Raw genomic sequence first — 23,485 nt, 5'->3', positions numbered from 1 at the left:
GCTACACTCGCATTAACATCTGCTAACCATGTGTATGTGACAAATAAAAATTTATTTGATTTGATTTTTATTTAATTGACTTAAAAACAAATCTTGTCCTATGTAGGGTAGAATTAATTCATTCCACTTTCAAACAAAAGCCCTTCAGAGGTATACAGATTTTAATATGCAAACTACTACTTCTTCCATTTCAAGTTAATGACATTGAAAATACAAATGCACTGTTACCTCCCCCCCAAAAAATCTTGAATGTGTTTCACACTTACAGACACTGAATTTCAAAGTCCAAGGGGAACATCTAGTGGAAAAAGATAAAAACATTTCCATTACTTCACTGGGCACTGGAGTGAAGATTTATTTTAGCACTCGAAAACTTGATATGCAAAAACAAACAAAACATACACCACAAGTATGTGGACACCCCTTCAATTTAGTGGATTTGGCTATTTCAGCCATACCCATTGATGACAGGTGTATAAAATCGAGCACAGCCATGCGACCTCCATAGACAAACATTGATAGTAGAATGGCCTTACTGAAGAGCTCAGTGGCGTTCAACGTGGCACCGTCATAGGATGCCACCTTTCCAGTCAGTTTGTCAAATTCCTACCCTGGTCAACTGTAAGTGCTGTTATTGTGAAGTGGAAACGTCTAGGAACAACAACGGCTCAGCCGCGAAGTGTTAGGCCACACAAGCTCACAGAACAAGACCGTTGAGTACTGAAGCTCGTAAAAATTGTCTGTCCTTGGTTGCAACACTCACTACAGAGTTCCAAACCGCCTCTGGAAGCAACATCAACACAAGAACTGTTCGTCAAGACCTTCATGAAATGGGTTTCCATGACCAAGCAGCTGCACACAAGCCTAAGCTCACCATGCACAATGCCAAATGTCTACTGGAGTGGTGTAAAGTTAGCCACCATTGGACTCTGGAGCAGTGGAAACACGTTCTCTGGAGTGATGAATCATGCTTCACCATCTGGCAGTCCAAAGGATGAATCTGGGTTTGACAGATGTCAGAAGAACGCTTACATGCCCGAATGCAGTGCCAACTATAACATTTGGTGGACGAGGAATAATGGTCTGGGGCTGTTTCTCAAGGTTCGGGCTCCTTAGTTCCAGTGAAGGGAAATCTTAACACTACAGCATACAATTTACATTCTAGACAATTCTGTGCTTCCAACTTTGTGGCAACAGCACAAAGTGAGGTCCATACAGAAATGGTTTGTGGAGATCAGTGCCGACCTCACTAATGCTCTTGTGACTGAATGGAAGCAAGTCCCTGCAGCAATGTTCCAACAGCTAATGAAAAAACATCCTATAAAAGCAGAGGCTGTTATAGCAGCAAATGGGTGACCAACTCCATATTAACGCCCCCGATTTTGGAATTAGATGTTCGACGAGCATACTTTTGGTCATGTAGTGTATATCAGAGGATACTTAACTAGCTTTACATATCGTAACGTTTTTTAGCATGGAGTCATTATTATAAAACGTTACATATGACAACAGATTTCAAAATATTCAAAGCGAGTCGTCATCTCACCGGAAGTTACACGCACAAAATATGTGACACGGTAGTTAGTTATGGAACAACCGTCTTTTTTATTCCTACGAAGGTCGATTAGACACAGACACATTAGCTACTGTACTGAGTAGTTTCTTCAAACACGAAGGAATTTTCTTGTTATATTTCACTAGCTTTAACAATTGAAAATGCCAAGAGGAAGCAGAAGCCGGACGTCAAGAATGGCCACTCCAGCCAGGTATGCAAATAGGAAAAATAATGATATAATAATAAAATAATGATATTAATAACGCATTGTCAGCTAGCTGCCTGCCATTACTTGCAAGCTGCCTGCCATTACTTGCTCGCAAGGCTTGCATCCTTTCCCTGTGTTGCCCAGTCTGTATTTTAATACGTGATAAACGGTATCTATTTCAAAGTTATGATAGTTAACGTTATTTGTTATCTAGTTATGTAGCTAGCTAGTTTGCTAGACACCTGCTAATGATGTTAAGTGAAAGGTGAAACTAATAATTAATTAAGGAACTAAATGTACTGAATCTGGTGAGTTAATCTTTACACTACCCTAATTATATGTTACTGAATTGGCCGAGAGTAATTTACTGAAATCGAAGCTGCTAATGGACCTAATTCAAGTTCTTCAGTGAGCATGATTGAATTGACACTTGATTGCTCATCTCCCTCTTTCTCTCAAACCAGGGTAGCCCCACCGCCACCTCCCATGGCCAGGGCTGCACCCCCACTACCCTACGCTCCAGTGCCTGCCCGTGCCCCTCCGTCCACCATGGCTGCCCCAGCCACTGCTGCTCCCCGGCAGCCAGGCATGTTTGCGCAGATGGCCACCACAGCCGCTGGGGTAGCCGTTGGCTCAGCCGCAGGGCACATGATCGGCCACGCAATGACTGGAGGAATGGGTGGAGGCGGGGGAAGCCAGGAGGCTGCCAAGCCTGATGTCACCTACCAGGTAGGTGATCACTGCTTAATCACAGTGAGTGACTGGGCCATGATATTGAAGTGGCTTTGTGTCATGTAGCCTAGTTAGTAATGGTAGTGATGAGAGTATGAGCGAGACAGAGGATAAACCATGGAGGATTATACCCTGTGCCAGTCTTTAAAGAATGGGCATCTAAACAGTTAAGAATAAAATCAACACTAACCTCAAATGCTTTATGTTTCTCAGGAGCAGCCCCAGCAGTACCAACAGCCACCTCCCATGTACCAGCCAGCACAGTATCAGCCCCAGTCCATGTTCCAGCAGGAGCCTGCTGCAGAGCAGGGAACCTGCTCCTACGAGTTCAAGCAGTTTATTGAGTGTGCTCAGACCCAGAGTGACCTGAAACTCTGTGAAGGCTTCAGCGAGGTGCTCAAGCAGTGCAAGTTGTCCAATGGTGAGTTTAAGTGTGTGTATGTGTGAATACAATCTTACCTGTTACTGGAAATATTTGTGTTAAAGAGGGTGCTTTGTGTCCCTGAAAATGTCAAATAGTTGTATCATGACTTGTATGCATACATTAGATGTTATCAGTTGACTTGTTGCCTATCCCTTGCCTTCCCTGGTGTCACCTTTTGGAATAGGATTAAGATGAGGTTTTATGGCAGCTAGTGTTCTTCAGTCTGGTTCCTGGATGGTGTTCTGTAGGTGTCTGGTATTCATTCAATTAAGTCTGACTCTTGAGTCAACTGAGCAGATTTGTTGAAAGCCCCACAAAATGTAACTAGGCCCACTTTTTAAAGGGGAACTGACAAGAGTTTTAGCAACATGAAATCTTATTCAAATCTGTTCATATACATTAGATTGTTTTGACAAGCGAGCACTTGAGTCATGTTCACACATTCATAGAATGTTAGGGAATGACGGAGTAAGGCATGTGTGTGAAAGTGGCTGTGCGTTTAGCCAATTAATAGACATTGCACTAAATAAAACCAAATAAAAAAAATATTGCCCAGGACTGGACTCTACACAGACTGGTGTGTCATAGCCAATCAGAGCTACAATAGGCCTATATACAAATAAGCCATTTGCCACACTAGACTGTGGTTGGAGCGAGCGGTCGCATCGCACTTCGCTCCGCAGGTAGTATAACTTTTTCATTACATTTCATTATAGTACAACGGTTGATTTGTCTAATCTTAGCAATTTCTTCTTAGCTAGCTACATAGCCGTCCTTGTATCAGAGATAATTGCATAATTATCGTATTTCGTCGCCCTAACGTAGCCTTCACTGCTATTCGCCCAGCAGCTAGCCAGCTAGCAAACACCCACAGATTAGCATCACTGTAGTACTATTACACTCAACTGAACGACTTGATTAGTTTAGTGTTAGCTAGCTACATAGCTGTCTTTGTATCCAAGATAATTGTGTAGTTTAGAGTGTGTAGTCTTGGAGTGATTATCTTAATTTACCGAGGTTAGCTAGCCAGCTATTTGTCGTCCTTAACGTAGGAGACTCTGCTAGCTAGCCAACAGCTAACAGCTAACAGCTAGCCAACGTCTACTGAATTGAACTCAACAACCCGGTCGCACTCACAGGTAGTATCACATTTTCATTTCATTACAGTACAACGGTTTGATTTGTTTGATCGTAGCTAGCTACATAGCTAGCTACATAGCCGTCTTTGTATCAAAGATAATTGGGTAGTCTAGAGCGATTTTCTAGGTTAGCTAGCCAGCTATTGTCGTTCTTTTAACGCAACGTAACGTAAACAACACTGCTAGCTAGCCAGCTAGCCCCCGAATAGCAGCACTGCAGAAACTATTACACTCAACGGAACGACTTGATTAGTGTAGTGTCAACAACGCAGCTACTGCCAGCTAGCCTACTTCAGCAGTACTGTATCATTTTAATCATTTTAGTCAATAAGATTCTTGCTACGTAAGCTTAACTTTCTGAACATTCGAGACGTGTAGTCCACTTGTCATTCCAATCTCCTTTGCATTAGCGTAGCCTCTTCTGTAGCCTGTCAACTATGTGTCTGTCTATCCCTGTTCTCTCCTCTCTGCACAGACCATACAAACGCTCCACACCGCGTGGCCGCGGCCACCTAATCTGGTGGTCCCAGCGCGCACGACCCACGTGGAGTTCCAGGTCTCCGGTAGCCTCTGGAACTGCCGATCTGCGGCCAACAAGGCAGAGTTCATCTCAGCCTATGCCTCCCTCCAGTCCCTCGACTTCTTGGCACTAACGGAAACATGGATCACCACAGACAACACTGCTACTCCTACTGCTCTCTCTTCGTCCGCCCACGTGTTCTCGCACACCCCGAGAGCTTCTGGTCAGCGGGGTGGTGGCACCGGGATCCTCATCTCTCCCAAGTGGTCATTCTCTCTTTCTCCCCTCACCCATCTGTCTATCGCCTCCTTTGAATTCCATGCTGTCACAGTTACCAGCCCTTTCAAGCTTAACATCCTTGTCATTTATCGCCCTCCAGGTTCCCTCGGAGAGTTCATCAATGAGCTTGATACCTTGATAAGCTCCTTTCCTGAGGACGGCTCACCTCTCACAGTGCTGGGCGACTTTAACCTCCCCACGTCTACCTTTGACTCATTCCTCTCTGCCTCCTTCTTTCCACCTCTCCTCTTTTGACCTCACCCTCTCACCTTCCCCCCTACTCACAAGGCAGGCAATACGCTCGACCTCATCTTTACTAGATGCTGTTCTTCCACTAACCTCATTGCAACTCCCTTCCAAGTCTCCGACCACTACCTTGTATCCTTTTCCCTCTCGCTCTCATCTAACACCTCCCACACTGCCCCTACTCGGATGGTATCGCGCCGTCCCAACCTTCGCTCTCTCTCCCCGCTACTCTCTCCTCTTCCATCCTATCATCTCTTCCCTCTGCTCATACCTTCTCCAACCTATCTCCTGATTCTGCCTCCTCAACCCTCCTCTCCTCCCTTTCTGCATCCTTTGACTCTCTATGTCCCCTATCCTCCAGGCCGGCGCGGTCCTCCCCTCCCGCCCCGTGGCTCGACGACTCATTGCGAGCTCACAGAACAGGGCTCCGGGCAGCTGAGCGGAAATGGAGGAAAACTCGCCTCCCTGCGGACCTGGCATCCTTTCACTCCCTCCTCTCTACATTTTCCTCCTCTGTCTCTGCTGCTAAAGCCATTTTCTACCACTCTAAATTCCAAGCACCTGCCTCTAACCCTAGGGAGCTCTTTGCCACCTTCTCCTCACTCCTGAATCCCCCCCTCCCCCTCCTCCCTCTCTGCAGATGATTTCGTCAACCATTTTGAAAAGGTCGACGACATCCGATCCTCGTTTGCTAAGTCAAACGGCACCGCTGGTTCTGCTCACACTGCCCTACCCTGTGCGCTGACCTCTTTCTCCCCTCTCTCTCCAGATGAAATCTCGCGTCTTGTGACGGCCGGCCGCCCAACAACCTGCCCGCTTGACCCTATCCCCTCCTCTCTTCTCCAGACCATTTCCGGAGACCTTCTCCCTTACCTCACCTCGCTCATCAACTCATCCCTGACCGCTAGCTACGTCCCTTCCGTCCTCAAGAGAGCGAGAGTTGCACCCCTTCTGAAAACCTACACTCAATCCCTCCGATGTCAACAACTACAGACCAGTATCCCTTCTTTCTTTTCTCTCCAAAACTCTTGAACGTGCCGTCCTTGGCCAGCTCTCCCGCTATCTCTCTCTGAATGACCTTCTTGATCCAAATCAGTCAGGTTTCAAGACTAGTCATTCAACTGAGACTGCTCTTCTCTGTATCACGGAGGCGCTCCGCACCGCTAAAGCTAACTCTCTCTCCTCTGCTCTCATCCTTCTAGACCTATCGGCTGCCTTCGATACTGTGAACCATCAGATCCTCCTCTCCACCCTCTCCGAGTTGGGCATCTCCGGCGCGGCCCACGCTTGGATTGCGTCCTACCTGACAGGTCGCTCCTACCAGGTGGCGTGGCGAGAATCTGTCTCCTCACCACGCGCTCTCACCACTGGTGTCCCCCAGGGCTCTGTTCTAGGCCCTCTCCTATTCTCGCTATACACCAAGTCACTTGGCTCTGTCATAACCTCACATGGTCTCTCCTATCATTGCTATGCAGACGACACACAATTAATCTTCTCCTTTCCCCCTTCTGATGACCAGGTGGCGAATCGCATCTCTGCATGTCTGGCAGACATATCAGTGTGGATGACGGATCACCACCTCAAGCTGAACCTCGGCAAGACGGAGCTGCTCTTCCTCCCGGGGAAGGACTGCCCGTTCCATGATCTCGCCATCACGGTTGACAACTCCATTGTGTCCTCCTCCCAGAGCGCTAAGAACCTTGGCGTGATCCTGGACAACACCCTGTCGTTCTCAACTAACATCAAGGCGGTGGCCCGTTCCTGTAGGTTCATGCTCTACAACATCCGCAGAGTACGACCCTGCCTCACACAGGAAGCGGCGCAGGTCCTAATCCAGGCACTTGTCATCTCCCGTCTGGACTACTGCAACTCGCTGTTGGCTGGGCTCCCTGCCTGTGCCATTAAACCCCTACAACTCACCCAGAACGCCGCAGCCCGTCTGGTGTTCAACCTTCCCAAGTTCTCTCACGTCACCCCGCTCCTCCGCTCTCTCCACTGGCTTCCAGTTGAAGCTCGCATCCGCTACAAGACCATGGTGCTTGCCTACGGAGCTGTGAGGGGAACGGCACCTCAGTACCTCCAGGCTCTGATCAGGCCCTACACCCAAACAAGGGCACTGCGTTCATCCACCTCTGGCCTGCTCGCCTCCCTACCACTGAGGAAGTACAGTTCCCGCTCAGCCCAGTCAAAACTGTTCGCTGCTCTGGCCCCCAATGGTGGAACAAACTCCCTCACGACGCCAGGACAGCGGAGTCAATCACCACCTTCCGGAGACACCTGAAACCCCACCTCTTTAAGGAATACCTAGGATAGGATAAGTAATCCTTCTCACCCCCCCTTTAAGATTTAGATGCACTATTGTAAAGTGACTATTCTACTGGATGTCATAAGGTGAATGCACCAATTTGTAAGTCGCTCTGGATAAGAGCGTCTGCTAAATGACTTAAATGTAAATGTAAATGTTTACAAGCAGTAGCAACAGCGTGACTTTAGATCATTAGAAAGCATTCGCCAAAAGCTACTAAATACACCTGAATGGATTTCTGCAAATATGTAAATACCACAGGAGCCCTCTTACATTTTGGAAATGTACAGTCCTATTGATCAAACAACCATGAAAAGGTAGGCTCGCTCTCCCTCCATTGCCTATGCACAACAACACGATCAACAACTGTTAGTCAGAGCGAGATGAGGGAACAGAAGAAAAACCCTCTCAAACTTTATCAGCTTGTAGTTGGCTGTCAAATGATAAACGATAAACGATGGGGAATAGTAGCCTCCTCGCCCTCCTGCAGCTTGCCTGCCAATGCATGCTTGTCCCAACCCACGTTTTGACAACTGAATGGGAACTTGCCCATTTGATCGATGCCAAATACATTTGATTGACAACTAAGTGATATGGTAACTGTGGATTACAGTCGTTCCAAGTTTAGCATAGCTAGCTCGCAAGTGATTCATGTGATGCTAGCTAACCAAATCAGACCTGCATTTCTAGCTGTAGCCACAGAAAAATGATATGTTGGGTAAAAAGTTGTCCACTCGTCCAATGACATAACATCCTCCTAGCAGCTAGCCAGATAACGTTAGGCTCAGTGTTTTTAGCTTGGTAAATAAATGGCTGCATAAATAAATAAATAAATAAGCTAGCCAATTAGCCACGTTATGACTGATTTGTGAACATTGCACTTGCTAGTTTCATTCTAACATTCCCAGCCTTAGTTACATTTGTCAGTTTTTGTCCAAACTATTGAGTTTAAAAACTGAAACCGTGCATCCCTAATGGCTGGAGGAAGCAAACAATGTACCAGGCCAGCTGTGATTTACAATCTGATAGCAGTATTTGTTGGACTAACAAGAAATGTATTGGTGAATTATATTAACTGTGAATTGAACTGCATCCACCTATTCTGCCAACAAGGCTTTCTCTATGTCATGGAATTGAGTTAAATATAACCTATTTTTTAAACCTAAAATGAAAATGTAATATTTGACTGCTATGATTGCTTGTTTCATATCTGCAAAGTAGTTAAAACGGCTGCCAGTTCCACTTTAATGTATTTCGTCATATGTTCATAATAGTTACGGGGTTGCACTCAATATTCTTGGTCCCCAAGATATTTAACTACAAATGTATGCAATACATTCATGAAATGTGTAGGAGCTCATGCCAGGTGCTCACACTTGATTTCACTGTAAGGACTGCCCTCCCCTCCAATTTCCAGTGAGGGCGTTGCTGGTTAAAAAATGTTTCCCGAATGTTGTGCTGGTCTAGTGGTAGTGCTGTTACCACACATGCTCCCTGGACTCCCTCTCCTCTATCTGTCCATCTCAATGACTTCACTAAATCGATCAAGTAAAAACTACAAAATGTCAAATGTTCCCTAATGTAACTTTTATTTTTTTCCTCCACAGGGATGTCCTGAGAGGGAGACGAACAACCCCATCAACGCTGAACACACACACACACACAATACTACTGAACAAGTCATTTGTTTTGGCAGTTGATCAAATAACAATCATATGGACAATAAAAGCATTTCTCAGGTTGATGCTGTGAAGCTTGTAATAAGTTATGTATATGTTTATTTTTTTGGTTTGTTGCAAGTCTTATTTTTTCCCTTGGTCCACCCATTTCCATCATATCTGGATTAGAGTTGTACAATCACAATTGGCTTGTAACAAGCATAGGATCTAATAAAGCTGATGTGAATCACATTAAATAATCTTGGTGTCTCTTGTTCTCTCAACCCTGATGGCTCTTTTGCACACAGTGAGCATGTGATTAAGAATAACATCAATCAGATCATCTTTGGGGAACATTTGAGGGACACTAGACTAGAGCAAGAAGAACATGCAGTTATTTGTATGCAGTTTTTATTATTATTGAAGTACTATATTACTACAGTACATTTGTGCCACCTGTTATGCCCATTCACTTATCCGAGACCTGTTGCATGCGAACTTTTAGCGGGGATGTCACTGATTAGAATGTAAACCGGGGTGTTATTTCATGAATAGGAAGAAGATATGTGTACACGCGTTAAGGCCCTGTGCTCTTCAACTAGCACGGATTTATTTTTGGCATCTGACATTAGAATTCGCCCTTTTCATATGCTAGCACAGTCCACCATGAAGACTTACCAACTGTGTTGATATCGTTAGTGAGCCAGTTGCTCGTTTGTTCCTTATTTTTATGAAGTGTTTTAATTATGATGGATTTAACTGAATTGTAAGGACTAAACACGCATCGATTGATACGGTGAGTGTTCGTGGGAATTTCGTGTTTGTTCAACTTGACAAGACCGCGATTTAAAAGGTCAAATATTGATGAGGGAAATGTACGGCAGTTGATGGCTGATTTATAAGATTTGTTTCCAAAATGGCTTGCGATTCAATCGGTTAATTTGTAACAATGCAGGGAATTGTAATAGTGTAACAGGCTGATGATGCTCGACCCACTCAGAACAATAGTGTATCTTGTGTATTCCACAAAATTCAATGCTCGCATGCATTATGGTAGATTAATTATATATAGGAATGGTTACGTATTAGTCCATAAAATATTTCTGGAATAATTATTAACAAAAATGTAATCATTATATAATGTCGCGTTCATTCACGTGCCAGTCGGAACTAGGAAACTCAGAAATACCCGACTTGCTAACTGGTTGAAGCGGCACGTGTATAACTAAAACCAGTTAGTAAGTCGCACATTTCCTTGTTCCGATTAGTACCTGAACGCAGCATAATGCGTAGGCTAAATCAATATTGTTTTAAAATATATTTTCACGGGTTTATGAATAACCTAGTGTAATGAGAAATAGCCTAGCTATTATATTCTGTCACACGTTGTTCTTTCCCTCTGACCATGGCTACCTACGGAGGGGGCCGGGGGCGGAGCTTCGAAATGTCATTATATAGGTCGTATTTAAACCAGTTCAACATGCCATCTGCAGCTATATACCGGGTCTACCTGTTCTGTTTACACATACATACAGTTGAAGTCGGAAGTTTACATAAACCTTAGCCAAATTCATTTTAACTCAGTTTTTCACAATTCCTGACATTTAATCACAGTAAAATTTCCCTGTTTTAGGTCAGTTAGGATCACCACTTTAATTTAAGAATGTGAAATGTCAGAATGGTAGAGAATGATTTATTTAAGCTTTTATTTCATTCATCACATTGCCAGTGGGTCAGAAGTTTACATACACTCAATTAGTATTTTGTAGCATTGCCTTTAAATTGTTTAACTTGGGTCAAACGTTTCAGTTAGCCTTCCACAAGCTTCCCACAATAAGTTGGGTGAGTTTGGTCCCATTCCTCCTGACAGAGCTGGTGCAACTGAGTCAGGTTTGTAGGCCTCCTTGCTTGCACATGTTTTTTCAGGTCTGCCCACAAACTGTCTATGGGATTGAGGTCAGGGCTTTGTGATGGCCACTCCAATAACTTGACTTTGTTGTCCTTAAGCCATTTTTCCACAACTTTGGAAGTATGCTTGGGGTCATTGTCCATTTGGAAGACCCATTTGCGACCAAGCTTTAACTGATGTCGTGAGATGTTGCTTCAATATATCCCCATAATTTTCCTACCTCATGACGCAATCTATTTTGTGAAGTGCACCAGTCCCTCCTGCAGCAAAGCACCCCCACAACATGATGCTGCCACCCCGGTGCTTCACGGTTGGGATGGTGTTCTTCGACTTGCAAGCCTCCCCCTTTTTCCTCCAAACATAACGATGCTCATTATGGCCAAACAGTTCTATTTTTGTTTCATCAGGCCAGAGGACATTTCTCCAAAAAGTACGATCTTTGTCCCCATGTGCAGTTGCAAACAGTAGTCTGGATTTTTTTATGGCTGTTTTGGAGCAGTGGCTTCTTACTTGCTGAGCGGCCTTTCAGGTTATGTACCTGTTTCCTCCAGCATCTTCACAAGGTCCTTTTGCTGTTGTTCTGGGATTGTTTTGCACTTTTCGCACCAAAGTACATTCATTTCGAGGAGACAGAACGCATCTCCTTCCTGAGTGGTATGACGGCTGAGGGGTCCCATGGTGTTTATTCTTGCGTACTATTGTTTGTATAGATGAACGTGGTAGCTTCAGGTGTTTGGAAATTGCTCCCAAGAATGAACCAGACTTGTGGAGGTGTATTTCTCTTGATTTTCCCATGATGTCAAGCAACGAGGCACTGAGTTTGAAGGTAGGCCTTGGAATACATCCACAGGTACACCTCCAATTGACTCAAATTATGTCAGTTAGCCTATCAGAAGCTTCTAAAGCATGACATCAATTTATGGAATTTTCCAAGCTGTTTAAAGGCACAGTCAACTGAGTGTATGTAAACTTCTGACCCACTGGAATTGTGATACAGTGAATTATAAGTGAAATAATCTGTCTGTAAACATTTGTTGGAAAAATTACTTGTGTCATGTACAAAGTACATGTCCTAACCGACCTGCCAAACTATCATTTGTTAACAAGAAATTTGTGGAGTGGTTAAAAAACAAGTTTTAATGACTCCAACCTCCAGTGTATGTAAACTTCCGACTTCAACTGTACATACATACACAACCATTGTCAAACAATTGGGCTACTTTCACCAAAAACCTACATCAATTGTCTCCTATGTGCTTGCCTATATTGCTGTAGGAGTTTAGAATTGAATTATTTTTGGGGAATTACATTTTTACTTTAAATGTCATACTATTAAACTTTTTGTTAAAAGGTCAATCAACTTCACAAATACAGCTCAGTTTAATGAGAAAGTGAGTTTGCCCTGAATATGACCTGCTGTGTTTTCTTGTTCCCAGCTTGTTATCAGCAGCAGCAGTACAATAGTCTAGTTTCCTTGGATAACCAGTCACGCCAACATGACCAAAGAGGACGAGATCCCGGATTGGGTGGGAGCTCAGGAGTTCTATGGCAAATATGACCCCAAGGAGATCCTGGGAAGGTATGGTATCATTTGTATGTCATATGGAATTGTTTTCATGTACATGAGGTAAAAAGAACATGAAGGTATTTTCTATTAATTCACTGCATAGAAATAGCCTGGCCCCAGGTATGTTTGTGCTGTACACCTGTAACAAACTCAAATGTCACCTCAACAATGTTTGGCAATGCATCACAATGACCATATAAGTTGGCTATACTGCCCAAAACGATCTGGGACCAGAGGAGAACAGAAATAATAATAAACAGAAACTCTAAACACACATCAACCACCCCTCAGTCTAGACTGCTTATGGAAGGGAATTAGGGTTCTGGGAACTCACTATTAAACCCTGTCATCAGGGGCATCCTTTGTGTCGTATCACTGTGTGTTGTTTGTTAATCAAGAGAGGTATGCCATTACGTAACTAAACTATGTATTATTGAGCCGGACAGCATTCATTTGAGCGTGTTTTAGGACAAAGGTTTTGGCACCGAACAGTACTAGTGATTGGTCAGCTAGTAGAGTCATTGTGTCATCCCACTCGGATTCACACAGGGGGTCACTTGTGTGATAAAGAAATTGCGTTATTTTCAAATCCAATTTTATTTGTCACATGCGCCGAATACAACAGGTGTAGGTAGACCTTACCGTTAAATGCTTACTTACAAGCCCTTAACCAATAATACAGTTTTAAACAATAGTTAAGAAAATATTTACTAAATAAACGAAAGTAAAAAAATAAAAATAAAAAGTAACACAATAAAATAACAATAGAGGCTATATACAGGGGGTACCAGTACCGAGTCAATGTGCGGGGGTACAGGTTAGTCAAGGTCATTTGTTCATGTAGGTAGGGGTAAAGTTTCTATGCATAGATGATAAATAGCGAGTTGCAGCTGTGTAAAATCAAAGGGGGATGACAATGTAAATAGTCCAGGTGGTCATTTGATTAATTGTTCAACAGCCTTATAGCTTGGGGGTAGAAGCTGTTAAGGAGCCTTTGGACCTAGACTTGGTGCTCCGGTATCACTTGCCGTGCAGTAGCAGAGAGAACAGTCTATGACTTGGGTGACTGGAGTCTTTGTCAATTTTTTGGGCCTTCCTCTGACACCGCCTAGTATATAGGTCCTGGATGGCAGGATGCTTGGCCCCTTGATGTACTGGGCCGTACGCACTACCCTCTGTAGCGTCTCACGGTCGGATGTAGAGCAGTTGCCATATCAGGCGGTGATGCAACTGGTCAGGATGCTCTCGATGGTGCAGCTGTAGAACCTTTTGAGGATCTGGGGACCCATGCCAAGTCAGTCTCTTGAAGGGTAAAACGTTTTGTTGTGCCCTCTTCACGACTGTCTTGGGGTGTTTTGACCATGATAGTTTGTTGGTGATGTGGAGACCAAGGAACTTGAAACTCTTGACCTGCTCCACTACAGTCTATCGATGTGAATGGATGTGTGTTCGGCCCCCCTTTTCCTGTAGTCCACAATCATCTCCTTTGACTTGCTCACGTTGAGGGAGAGGTTATTGTCCTGGCACCACACTGCCAGGTCTCCGACCTCCTACCTATAGGCTGTTTTATCGTTGTTGGTGATCATGCCTACCACTGTTGTGTCGTCAGAAAACTTGATGGTGTTGGAGTCATGCTTGGCCACGCAGTTGTGGGTGAACAGGGAATACAGGAGGGGACTGAGCATGCACCCCTGAGGGGCCCCGTGTTGAGGATCAGGGTGGCAGATGTGTTGTTGCCTACCCTTACCACCTGGGGGCGGCCCGTCAGGAAGTCCAGGATACAGTTGCAGAGGGAGGTGTTTAGTCCCAGGGTCCAGTTGCAGAGGGAGGTGTTTAGTCCCAGGGTCCTTAGCTTAGTGATGAGCTTTGTGGGCACTATGGGGTTGAACACTGAGCTGTAGTCAATGAACATTCTCACATAGGTGTTCCTTTTGCCTAGGTGGGAAAGGGAACTGTGGAGTCCTATTGAGATTGCGTCATCTGTGGATCTGTTGGGGCGGTATGTGAATTGGAGTGGGGTTTCTGGGATGATGTTGTTGATGTGAGCCATGACCAGCCTTTTAAAGCACTTCATGGCTACTGACGTAAGTGCTACGTGGCGGTAATCATTTAGGCAGGTTATCTTAATGTTCTTGAGCACAGGCATTATGGTGGTCTGCTTGAAACATGTAGGTATTACAGACTTGTCAGGGAGAGGTTGAAACTGGCTACGGAGAGCATGATCACACAGTCATCTGGAACAGCTGGTGCTCTCATGCATGCTTCAGTGTTGCTTGCCTCGAAGCAAGCATAAAAGGCATTTAGCTTGTCTGGTAGGCTTGCGTCACTGGGCCGCACGCGGGCTGGGTTTCCCTTTGTAGTCCGTAATAGTTTGCAAGCCCGGCCACATCTGTCAAGCGTCAGAGCTGAGTGTAGTATCATTCAATCTTAGTCCTGTATTTACGCTTTGCCTGTTTATTTTATTTTTTTGCCATTGTTTCTCACAAGTATCACAGAACGTTAACAAAGACAGGCCAGATCAAAGACGAGATAATTCATCATTGTTTTTTGTACATAAAAAAACACATTTAGTATGTGGGCCAAATGAGAATAAAACCCACCACAACCCTGTTGTTGCCAGCATCATACATCATACAACTAACAGAGCCATTCTACCCTTGTCAGCACAAGTTAGCTATTTACCGATTTACCTAAATAAAACCTTGATCAAGCTTTACCACTGTTCTTATTGGGCTGGTGGGCTCTGTGACATGTCACATAAACAACAGTGCACTGTATAGTATGGCGTAACACACACATCACCTGTATTATCGTATCAGTTTCCTGCACATGTAGAGAGCGACAACATGCTTTTAGAGAGAACACCTGTATTTTAATATACTGAGGGGTATGTACTTGTTTTTGTGGCCTAATGCAGCTTAATGTCATTATATGGAGTATAGGCCTACTTGCAAAGTGCAGAAGGTTCTCAAAAAGAAAATGGTAAGGATGAACATGTTTTTGAGGCTGCCTTAATATATAAAGCTGTGCTTCAGATATTTTAAATATTTTATATGATAGGGATAGCCAATCATTCTCAGCCTTGTGAGATTTTAGCTCTAGTATATGTTCTGCATTAGATACACATTGTGTCCTGTATTGGTTTATCTGGAGTTGTATTACATCCTATATAATCTCTCGTGGACAGATGCACGTAACATAGATGGTATTAGCATCTGTCGACAGACTGTGGAACGCGACGATCAACAAGGAACTTTGTTCTGGTACGCAGATTTTTCTGTCACTTATCGTTTGAACAAATCACGACTTGGCTTCTTTTGAATTTGGGTAGGAGAGGGGACATTTTGCCCATAAATTTGCACGAAACTCGCTAAATTTCCATTTAGAGAGATTGAGATTTCGCTAGTCCCGTTAGTACATTTACTAACACGTCTCCCTTTTTATTATAGTACATCTAAACTCCCCACAGAATTTAATCTGAAATATTTTTTATGCAATTCCACAAGATTTTAGTTCTGGGTGTCCGAGATAACATCCTACATAGTGATGATCAGAGGGTTGTGGATTCAAATCCCTGGTGGGGCACATTGCCGTTGTTTTTTGCTATGGAACAAATCTAACAAAATAAGTTCCACTTGGAGTATTCAGCTGTACAAATCAAATAAACACTTGAAATGTGTGTGATGTAATTTACTACCTTTAGATATGACGCTGTTTGTTTTTCTGTCCTTGTGCTTCAGGGGGGTGAGTAGCGTGGTGCGACGTTGTATTCATAAACAAACCCAACAGGACTATGCGGTCAAAATCATTGACGTCACTCCTTCTGACAAGATCTCGGCTGCCGAGATCGAGGAGATTAAAGAGGCCACAGTGAAGGAGATTGATATTCTCAAGAAAGTCTATGGAATGGACAACATCAGTAAGCAAAATAACACCACAATGCTTACATTATTGACACTTTAATGGAACTTAATGTATATAATAACAAAACTACTTGAAAAAACTTGAGGAAGAAACTCACACATCCATCTAGCCTATTCCTGGAGTAGGCTTAATCTGAATTCAGAAAATGGGCCCGATAAAAACATTTATTCCCTCATCTGGTCAAATATTAAGTGTGGAACACATTGACGTGGATCTCTAAAGTTATTTTACAAGAACTTTGTTCAAAGGTTATGTCTATGCATCCTAGAGGGTTGGACAACTTTAGCTTTTGCTCTCCTGTACTGCTTCATAACCATATTGACTGCACATCACTTGTTTAGCTAGAGAAGGTCAAATTGATATTATAACATCTGTGTAACTATGGCTGTGTTTACACATGCAGCCAAATTCTGATATTTTTCTCCCACTAATTGATCTTTTGACCAATCACATCAGATCTTTTCACAGCAGATCTTTTCAGAGCTGATCTGATTGGTCAAAAGACCAATTTGTGAAACAAATATCAGAATTGGGCTATCTGTTCTACTGGTTGTAGACATACATCATAACAGGCCTATTATCTCTCCACAGTCCAGCTGAAGGACTGCTATGAGTCAAAAGCCTTCTTCTTCCTGGTGTTTGACCTGTAAGTATCCAGACAGACTCTGCAGAAGTACAATATGGTAATATGTTAAATTTCCTAACAAGGAATCTTATAAATATTTATACAACATTTAAAAAACACTATCCAATCAAGGTACAAGGAAGAGTGACATGTTTAGTGCACTGGTGATTTTTTTCTGTGATTATACAGAGTACATTTGACTCAACATTTTCAGGCCCTCAGGATGTATGCATACCAATATAATCTGTCTCTCTCCCAGGATGAAGAGAGGAGAGCTGTTTGACTACCTCACAGAAAAAGTAACTCTGAGTGAGAAGGAGACCAGGTCAGAAACTCTACCTCACACACATTCATTCACTATCTTATTGCCTACATCTGGGTTCAGTCCCCTCAAAAATGTATATCTGGACAAGACTGTTTGTGGTTCATGTGTTCATTAAGACATTTGAGGGACATTGAGAGATTTGATGTGTGAGTGCTGTAGAATTTGAGTGATTTGAGACTAGTTAGTTTGGCCCTAATGGGAAGAGTCTTGCATGTTTAGGGAGTGTGAGAGATATAGATCAGAAGGACAACATTTCCCTATTTTCCTGTAGGAAGATCATGCGTGCCCTGCTAGAGGTGGTTAAATTCCTCCACGACCAGAACATCATCCACAGAGACCTCAAGCCTGAGAATATCCTACTGGATGACAACATGGACATCAAGCTCACTGACTTCGGCTTCTCCCTGCAGATTGAGCCCGGACAGACACTCAACGGTTAGTAGTTTCTATCAACAGATGTGGGGTCTACGACTGGCAAAGAAAATCTAGTTAATTACTGTCCCACTTAATCTCATTCTGACTGAATTAGCAGTGAAATCATTGTAGAAAGTCGTCAAGATACCCCATGTCCATAATTGCATACCACATAGAATTAAGCATTATAGCGGAAGGTAATGAGCGCTTCATACTGGCTGCTCAGTCAGTGGAAGGAAGCCTCGTGTTTTGAACGCTGTGGCGCTAAGTTTTAACACTAGCTGTCAGTGCTATGTAGAGGAACCCTTTCGAGCTAGTCAACGCCCCTAAATCCTCGTCCACAACCCACTCCCCTTCTGTCCTGTCCCTGTCGTTTGCTCAAGCAAAGGTTAAGATGCAACAGGACACTTGCTGAGCTATTTGCTGTTCCCAAATCATTAGGAGCATGTGTTGACCTTTTAAAAGGCGATGCTGTGACTTCTCAGCATGCACAGAACTTCAGACTAGGAACTGCAGTCAGTTTTTTTGTGGTAAAATACAATCCACACTTATATGTTTGTCAACAAATACTATATATAGGTTCAGGTTGAATGATAAACATGCAAAGAACAGTCAATTACTGTAGTAGACTATGATGTGTTTCCTGTTTCAGCTTGAGACTTTCATATACATTTATTGTACTCATAATTATGAGAATATTAATTATTACTAATATTCACCTAGCAATGCCCCCTCTATCTGTTTTCTACATCAGAGGTGTGTGGGACCCCTGGCTATCTGGCTCCTGAGATCATTGAGTGCTCCATGGACCCCAACCACAAAGGATACGGGACTGCAGTTGACATGTGAGTACTCCGATTACACACAACTACCCATTCACCTTTCCATCTACCCGCTGGATACCAGATCTTGGTTAAATACTGTACATAAAACTTCTCTGTCGTCCCACTGCTCCAGCACTTAATTTATTTTAATGGAAATATTTTCACTAATCACAATTTAAGTGCAACATTTATTTCTAAAAGTATCCATTTGGTTAAGCTTGTTCCATAGTATTTATTTAGTTTAATATTACTTGGTACATAACAGCGAACTGCCAAAATAAAGGAAACACCAACATAAAGTGTCTTAATAGGGCGTTGTGCCACCACGAGCCGCGAGAACAGGTTCAATGCACCTTGACATAGATTCTACAAGTGTCTGGAACTCTATTGGAGGGATGCGACACCATTCGACACCATGAGAAATGCCATAATTTTGTGTTTTTTTGATGGTGGTGTAAAATGTTGTCTCAGGCTCAAGATCCGGTCATGGCATATGGTTACCTCGTTTTCATGCAAATCAAACCATTCAGTGACCACTCGTGCCCTGTGGATGGGGGCATTGTCATCCTATGGAGGCATAGCCATGGTATTTATTTATTATTTTACCTTTATTTAACTAGGCAAGTCCGTTAAGAACAAATTCTTATTTACAATGACGGCCTAGGAACAGTGGGTTAACTGCCTTGTTCATGGGCAGAATGACAATTTTTTTTACATTCGTCAGCTCGGGGATTCGATCTTGCAACCTTTTGGTTACGAGTCCAACGCTCTAACTACTAGGCTACCTGCCGCCAAAATAACTGCCCAGGCTTTTTATACATGACCCTAAGCATGATGTGATGTTAATTAACTCATAAACCACACCTGTGTGGAAGCACCTTCTGTCAATATACTTTGTATTCCTCATGTTTCCACTATTTTGGCAGTTACCTTTATATTATATGGTGAAATAAAGTCATAGAAAAAGTATCACTATAATCCTGATGATTTATTGTGATTCCAGATGGAGTTCAGGGGTGATCTTGTACACTCTATTGGCTGGATCCCCTCCCTTCTGGCATAGAAAACAGATGATGATGCTTCGTATGATCCTAGCTGGGAACTACGACTTATCTTCTCCTGAATGGGACGACCGGTCTGACACTATCAAAGACCTAGTGGGTTTGGAAGGATTAACACTGTAGCTTCAAAACATGGTTAAAACTATACTTCTGATCTCAAGGATAGTCAGCTGCATTCATAGCTCTGTCAATGAATCCACTTTATTGGTCCATTTGCATGGATACTGTTTATTTTTTGCTGTCACAGTACCCTCCCTATCTGACACACATCACAGGCTGGGAGCAGTGCCCATAGGGCACAAGGGGTAGTGCCTTGCTCAATGGAAAAACGGCGGCAGGTTGTATACGGGATATTGAAGAAGGCTCACTCCCTGCAGATTTCCTCGCTGGCAGCTCGGGGGTTCCAACCCTCAGGTTACCGGCCCACCCCTCTAACCTCGAGGCTACCTCCTTCCCCTAATTTGAGAGTGCCTACACTTCTCCAGCCGCATCCTTCAGCTGTTTGTCAGAATGGACACTTTTTTTGAGGGGGATCTTTGATTGCCCCTTAAATGTTGCCTCATGTCTCTGTTTTCAGATCTCCAGGATGTTGATGGTAAACCCAGATCAGCGTTATACAGCCCAAGACTGCCTGAACCACCCCTTCTTCCAGCAGTATGTGGTGGCTGAAGTAAGACACTTCACCCCCAAGAGGAGGTTCAAGGTAAGAGCAGCAACACTATACAAAGATTCCCATGTGATGTGGAATCAACACCACGGTTGGGGATTTATGTTTGAGTTCAGAAATCCTCATGGAAAATGAGTTTAATAAATGTCAATATCGGAACTGACTGGGATCGATGGCAATATGACACCGTAATATCAGTCATAGGTCAAATAAATCCTAACATGCAGTCTGATGCACAGTCGTGGCCAAAAGTTGAGAATTACACAAATATTAATTTTCAAAATCTACTGCGTCAGTTTGTATGATGGCAATTTGCATATACTCCAGAATGTTATGAAGAGTCATCAGATGAATTGCAATTAATTGCAAAGTCCCTCTTTGCCATGCAAATGAACTGAATCGCAAAAAAAACATTTCCACTGCATTTCAGCCCTGCCACAAAAGGACCAGCTGACATCATGTCAGTGATTCTCTCGTTAACACAGGTGTGAGTGTTGACGAGGCCAAGGCCGGAGATCACTCTGTCATGCTGATTGAGTTCTAATAACAGACTGGAAGCTTCAAAAGGAGGGTGGTGCTTGGAATCATTGTTCTTCCTCTGTCAAACATGGTTACCTGCAAGGAAACATGTGCCGTCACATTGCTTTGCACAAAAAGGGCTTCACAGGCAAGGATATTGCTGCCAGTAAGATTGCACCTAAATCAACCATTTATCGGATCAAGAACTTTAAGGAGAGCAGATCAATTGTTGTGAAGGCTTCAGGGCACCCTAGAAAGTCCAGCAAGTGCCAGGACAGTCTCCTAAAGTTCTGGCAACCACCAGTACAGAGCTTGCTCAGGAATGGCAGCAGACAGGTGTGAGTGCATCTGCACGCACAGTGAGGGGAATACTTTTGGAGGATGGCCTGGTGTCAAGAAGGGCAGCAAAGAAGCCACTTCTCTCCAGGAAAATCATCGGGGACAGACTGACATTCTGCAAAGGGTACAGGGATTGGACTGGGGTTAAGTCATTTTCTCTGATGAATCCCCTTTCCGATTGTTTGGGGCATTGTCCTAAGCTTGTCCTAAGAAGATAAGGTGAGCGATAGCATTAGTCCTGTGTCATGCCAACAGTAAAGCATCCTGAGACCATTCATGTGTAGGGTTGCTTCTCAGCCAAGGGAGTGGGCTCACTCACAATGGTACCAACACATCCTCCGAGAGCAACTTCTCCCAACCATCCAGGAAGTTTGGTGACGAACAATGCCTTTTCCAGCATGATGGAGCACCTTGCCATAAGGCAAAAGTGATAACTAAGTGGCTCGGGGAACAAAACATCAATATTTTGGGTCCATGGCCAGGAAACTCCCCAGACCTTAATCCCATTGAGAACTTGTGGTCAATCCTCAAGAGGTGGGTGGACAAACAAAACCCACCAATTCTGACGAACTCAAAGCATTGATTATGCAAGAATGGGCTGCCATCAGTCAGGATGTGGCCCAGAAGAAGTTAATTGACAGAATGCTAGGTCAGAGGGTCAACACTGCAAATATAGACTTTGCATGAACTTCATGTAATTGTCAATAAAAGCCTTTGACGCTTGTATTTATACTTTAGTATTCCATAGTAACATGTGACAAAAATATCTGAAGACAGAAGCAGCAGACTTTGGGAAAATTAATGTAATTCTCAAAACTTTTGGCCACGACTGTACATAGAACCAACACATTCTCACCCCCATCGTCATGTCACCAGGTCGTCTGCATGACAGTGCTGGCCGTGATGCGCATCTACTGTAATTACCGCCGCGCCAAGCCTATCACCAAGGAGGTGATCAAGAGTGACCCGTACGCCATCAAGCCCATCCGCAAGCTAATCGACGCCTGTGCCTTCAAGATCTATGGCCACTGGGTCAAGAAGGGCCAGACCCAGAACAGAGCCGCCCTGTTCGAGAACACTCCCAAGGCCATCTTGCTGTCCATGGCTGCAGAGGCCGAGGACTCCTCCATGCACTCCTGGTAATGATGCTGTTTCTCAGTCCAGGTCCTAAGAAGAGGGAGGTGGGACTCTACATTAGCTTGCATCTGTCTCAATTCTCTATCCTTTTAAAATCCAATGGTGTTAAATGTGTACGGCTGCACACATCTGGAGACAGAATTGGGCTGGTATGTCATTAGGCTCAGCTCAGGATTAGACTCAATCTGTCTTAAATTGGGCTGATTAAAGCATTGGTGTGACGCAATAACAAAAAAAAAACTTTGGGTTGGACACTTTAGAGATGTAGCATGAGATATAGCTTGTTTGTATCAAAAAGGAGGGTTGGTGAAAATACAATCCTATTGGATTGCAGCTATTTGTCGCTTGACTGATGTCTTTTAAACCAGTGGTTCTCAAACCTCTCCTCAGGGACCCCCAGCCGTTCCATGTATTTGATCTATTCCACTCGTCACTAATCAGGCCTTTGAATAGGTGAGCTAGTTTAGCGATACAACAAAACTGTGATATGTCTGGGGGTCCCAGAGGTTTAGGAACCACTGTTTTAAATTGTGGATTGATCAAGACTTGGGAAATATCCTAGAACTATACCCTCCAACACCTGCACTGGGGAATATTGGTCTGTGTTTAGTACATAATGGAACAAATAGCTAGACATCCACAGTGAAATGTTTCATCACTTTTCTATGGCTTATACAGTATTGCAGGAGTCAGAAAATTCAGAGATGGAAATAGTGCACATCCAGGCTCTCTATTCTTTTCCAACATGAGTATGGTGTCTAGTATATAGATGTATTCTGAAATGTTGCTCCCCTCTGAAATATTCCTAGATAGTGTTAAAGGTAATTTCAATCATATAATGAGCCTCAAATTCCATATGCATAGAGTTATGTAAAAGACAATTGCTCTGCATGCAAAGCTTCTTAGTGCTAGTGATTCTCCCTTCGCTCAGTATGTGCAATGAGTCCTGCATGTACATTTTTATCTTGACATACTTGGGGTTGTACTGTAAACTGTTTAAGGGAGCATGAGAACACTAATTGTATGCTAACATTAATTCATTTTATTTATTAAATCTCAACCTGATTGTATGTGATTGGTACAAAAAGTATAACTTATGATTGATTAT

At 43.5% G+C, this 23,485-nt stretch overlaps 3 protein-coding genes across 3 annotated transcripts in view; 2 read left to right on the top strand and 1 right to left on the bottom strand.

The window, feature by feature from the left end:
• Window positions 1–16,386, bottom strand: part of LOC118397407 (BICD family-like cargo adapter 1) — a 40,778-nt gene extending 24,392 nt beyond the window's left edge. The window contains exon 1 of the mRNA XM_035792126.2: window positions 16,240–16,386. The gene's annotated coding sequence lies outside the window, so the exon portion shown is untranslated. The remainder of the gene's footprint in view (window positions 1–16,239) is intronic.
• Window positions 1,410–9,326, top strand: LOC118397409 (coiled-coil-helix-coiled-coil-helix domain-containing protein 2-like). The gene is made up of 4 exons (XM_035792129.2): window positions 1,410–1,766; window positions 2,228–2,492; window positions 2,709–2,916; window positions 9,016–9,326. Exons 1-4 carry the CDS (start codon window positions 1,717–1,719, stop codon window positions 9,024–9,026), a joined length of 534 nt encoding a protein of 177 aa, XP_035648022.2. The 5' UTR covers window positions 1,410–1,716; the 3' UTR covers window positions 9,027–9,326.
• Window positions 9,646–23,447, top strand: phkg1a (phosphorylase kinase, gamma 1a (muscle)). Its single transcript, XM_035792128.2, has 10 exons — window positions 9,646–9,862; window positions 12,412–12,554; window positions 16,283–16,461; window positions 17,058–17,112; window positions 17,351–17,416; window positions 17,688–17,851; window positions 18,585–18,675; window positions 19,658–19,811; window positions 20,293–20,418; window positions 22,117–23,447. The coding sequence occupies exons 2-10, from the start codon at window positions 12,472–12,474 to the stop codon at window positions 22,381–22,383; spliced, it is 1,185 nt and encodes a 394-aa protein (XP_035648021.1). The 5' UTR covers window positions 9,646–9,862; window positions 12,412–12,471; the 3' UTR covers window positions 22,384–23,447.
• Window positions 23,448–23,485: the final 38 nt, after the last annotated feature.

Source organism: Oncorhynchus keta, chromosome 18 (assembly GCF_023373465.1).
Source record: "Oncorhynchus keta strain PuntledgeMale-10-30-2019 chromosome 18, Oket_V2, whole genome shotgun sequence".
NCBI lineage: Eukaryota > Metazoa > Chordata > Actinopteri > Salmoniformes > Salmonidae > Oncorhynchus > Oncorhynchus keta.
This window is presented reverse-complemented; position numbering and strand designations above follow the sequence as displayed.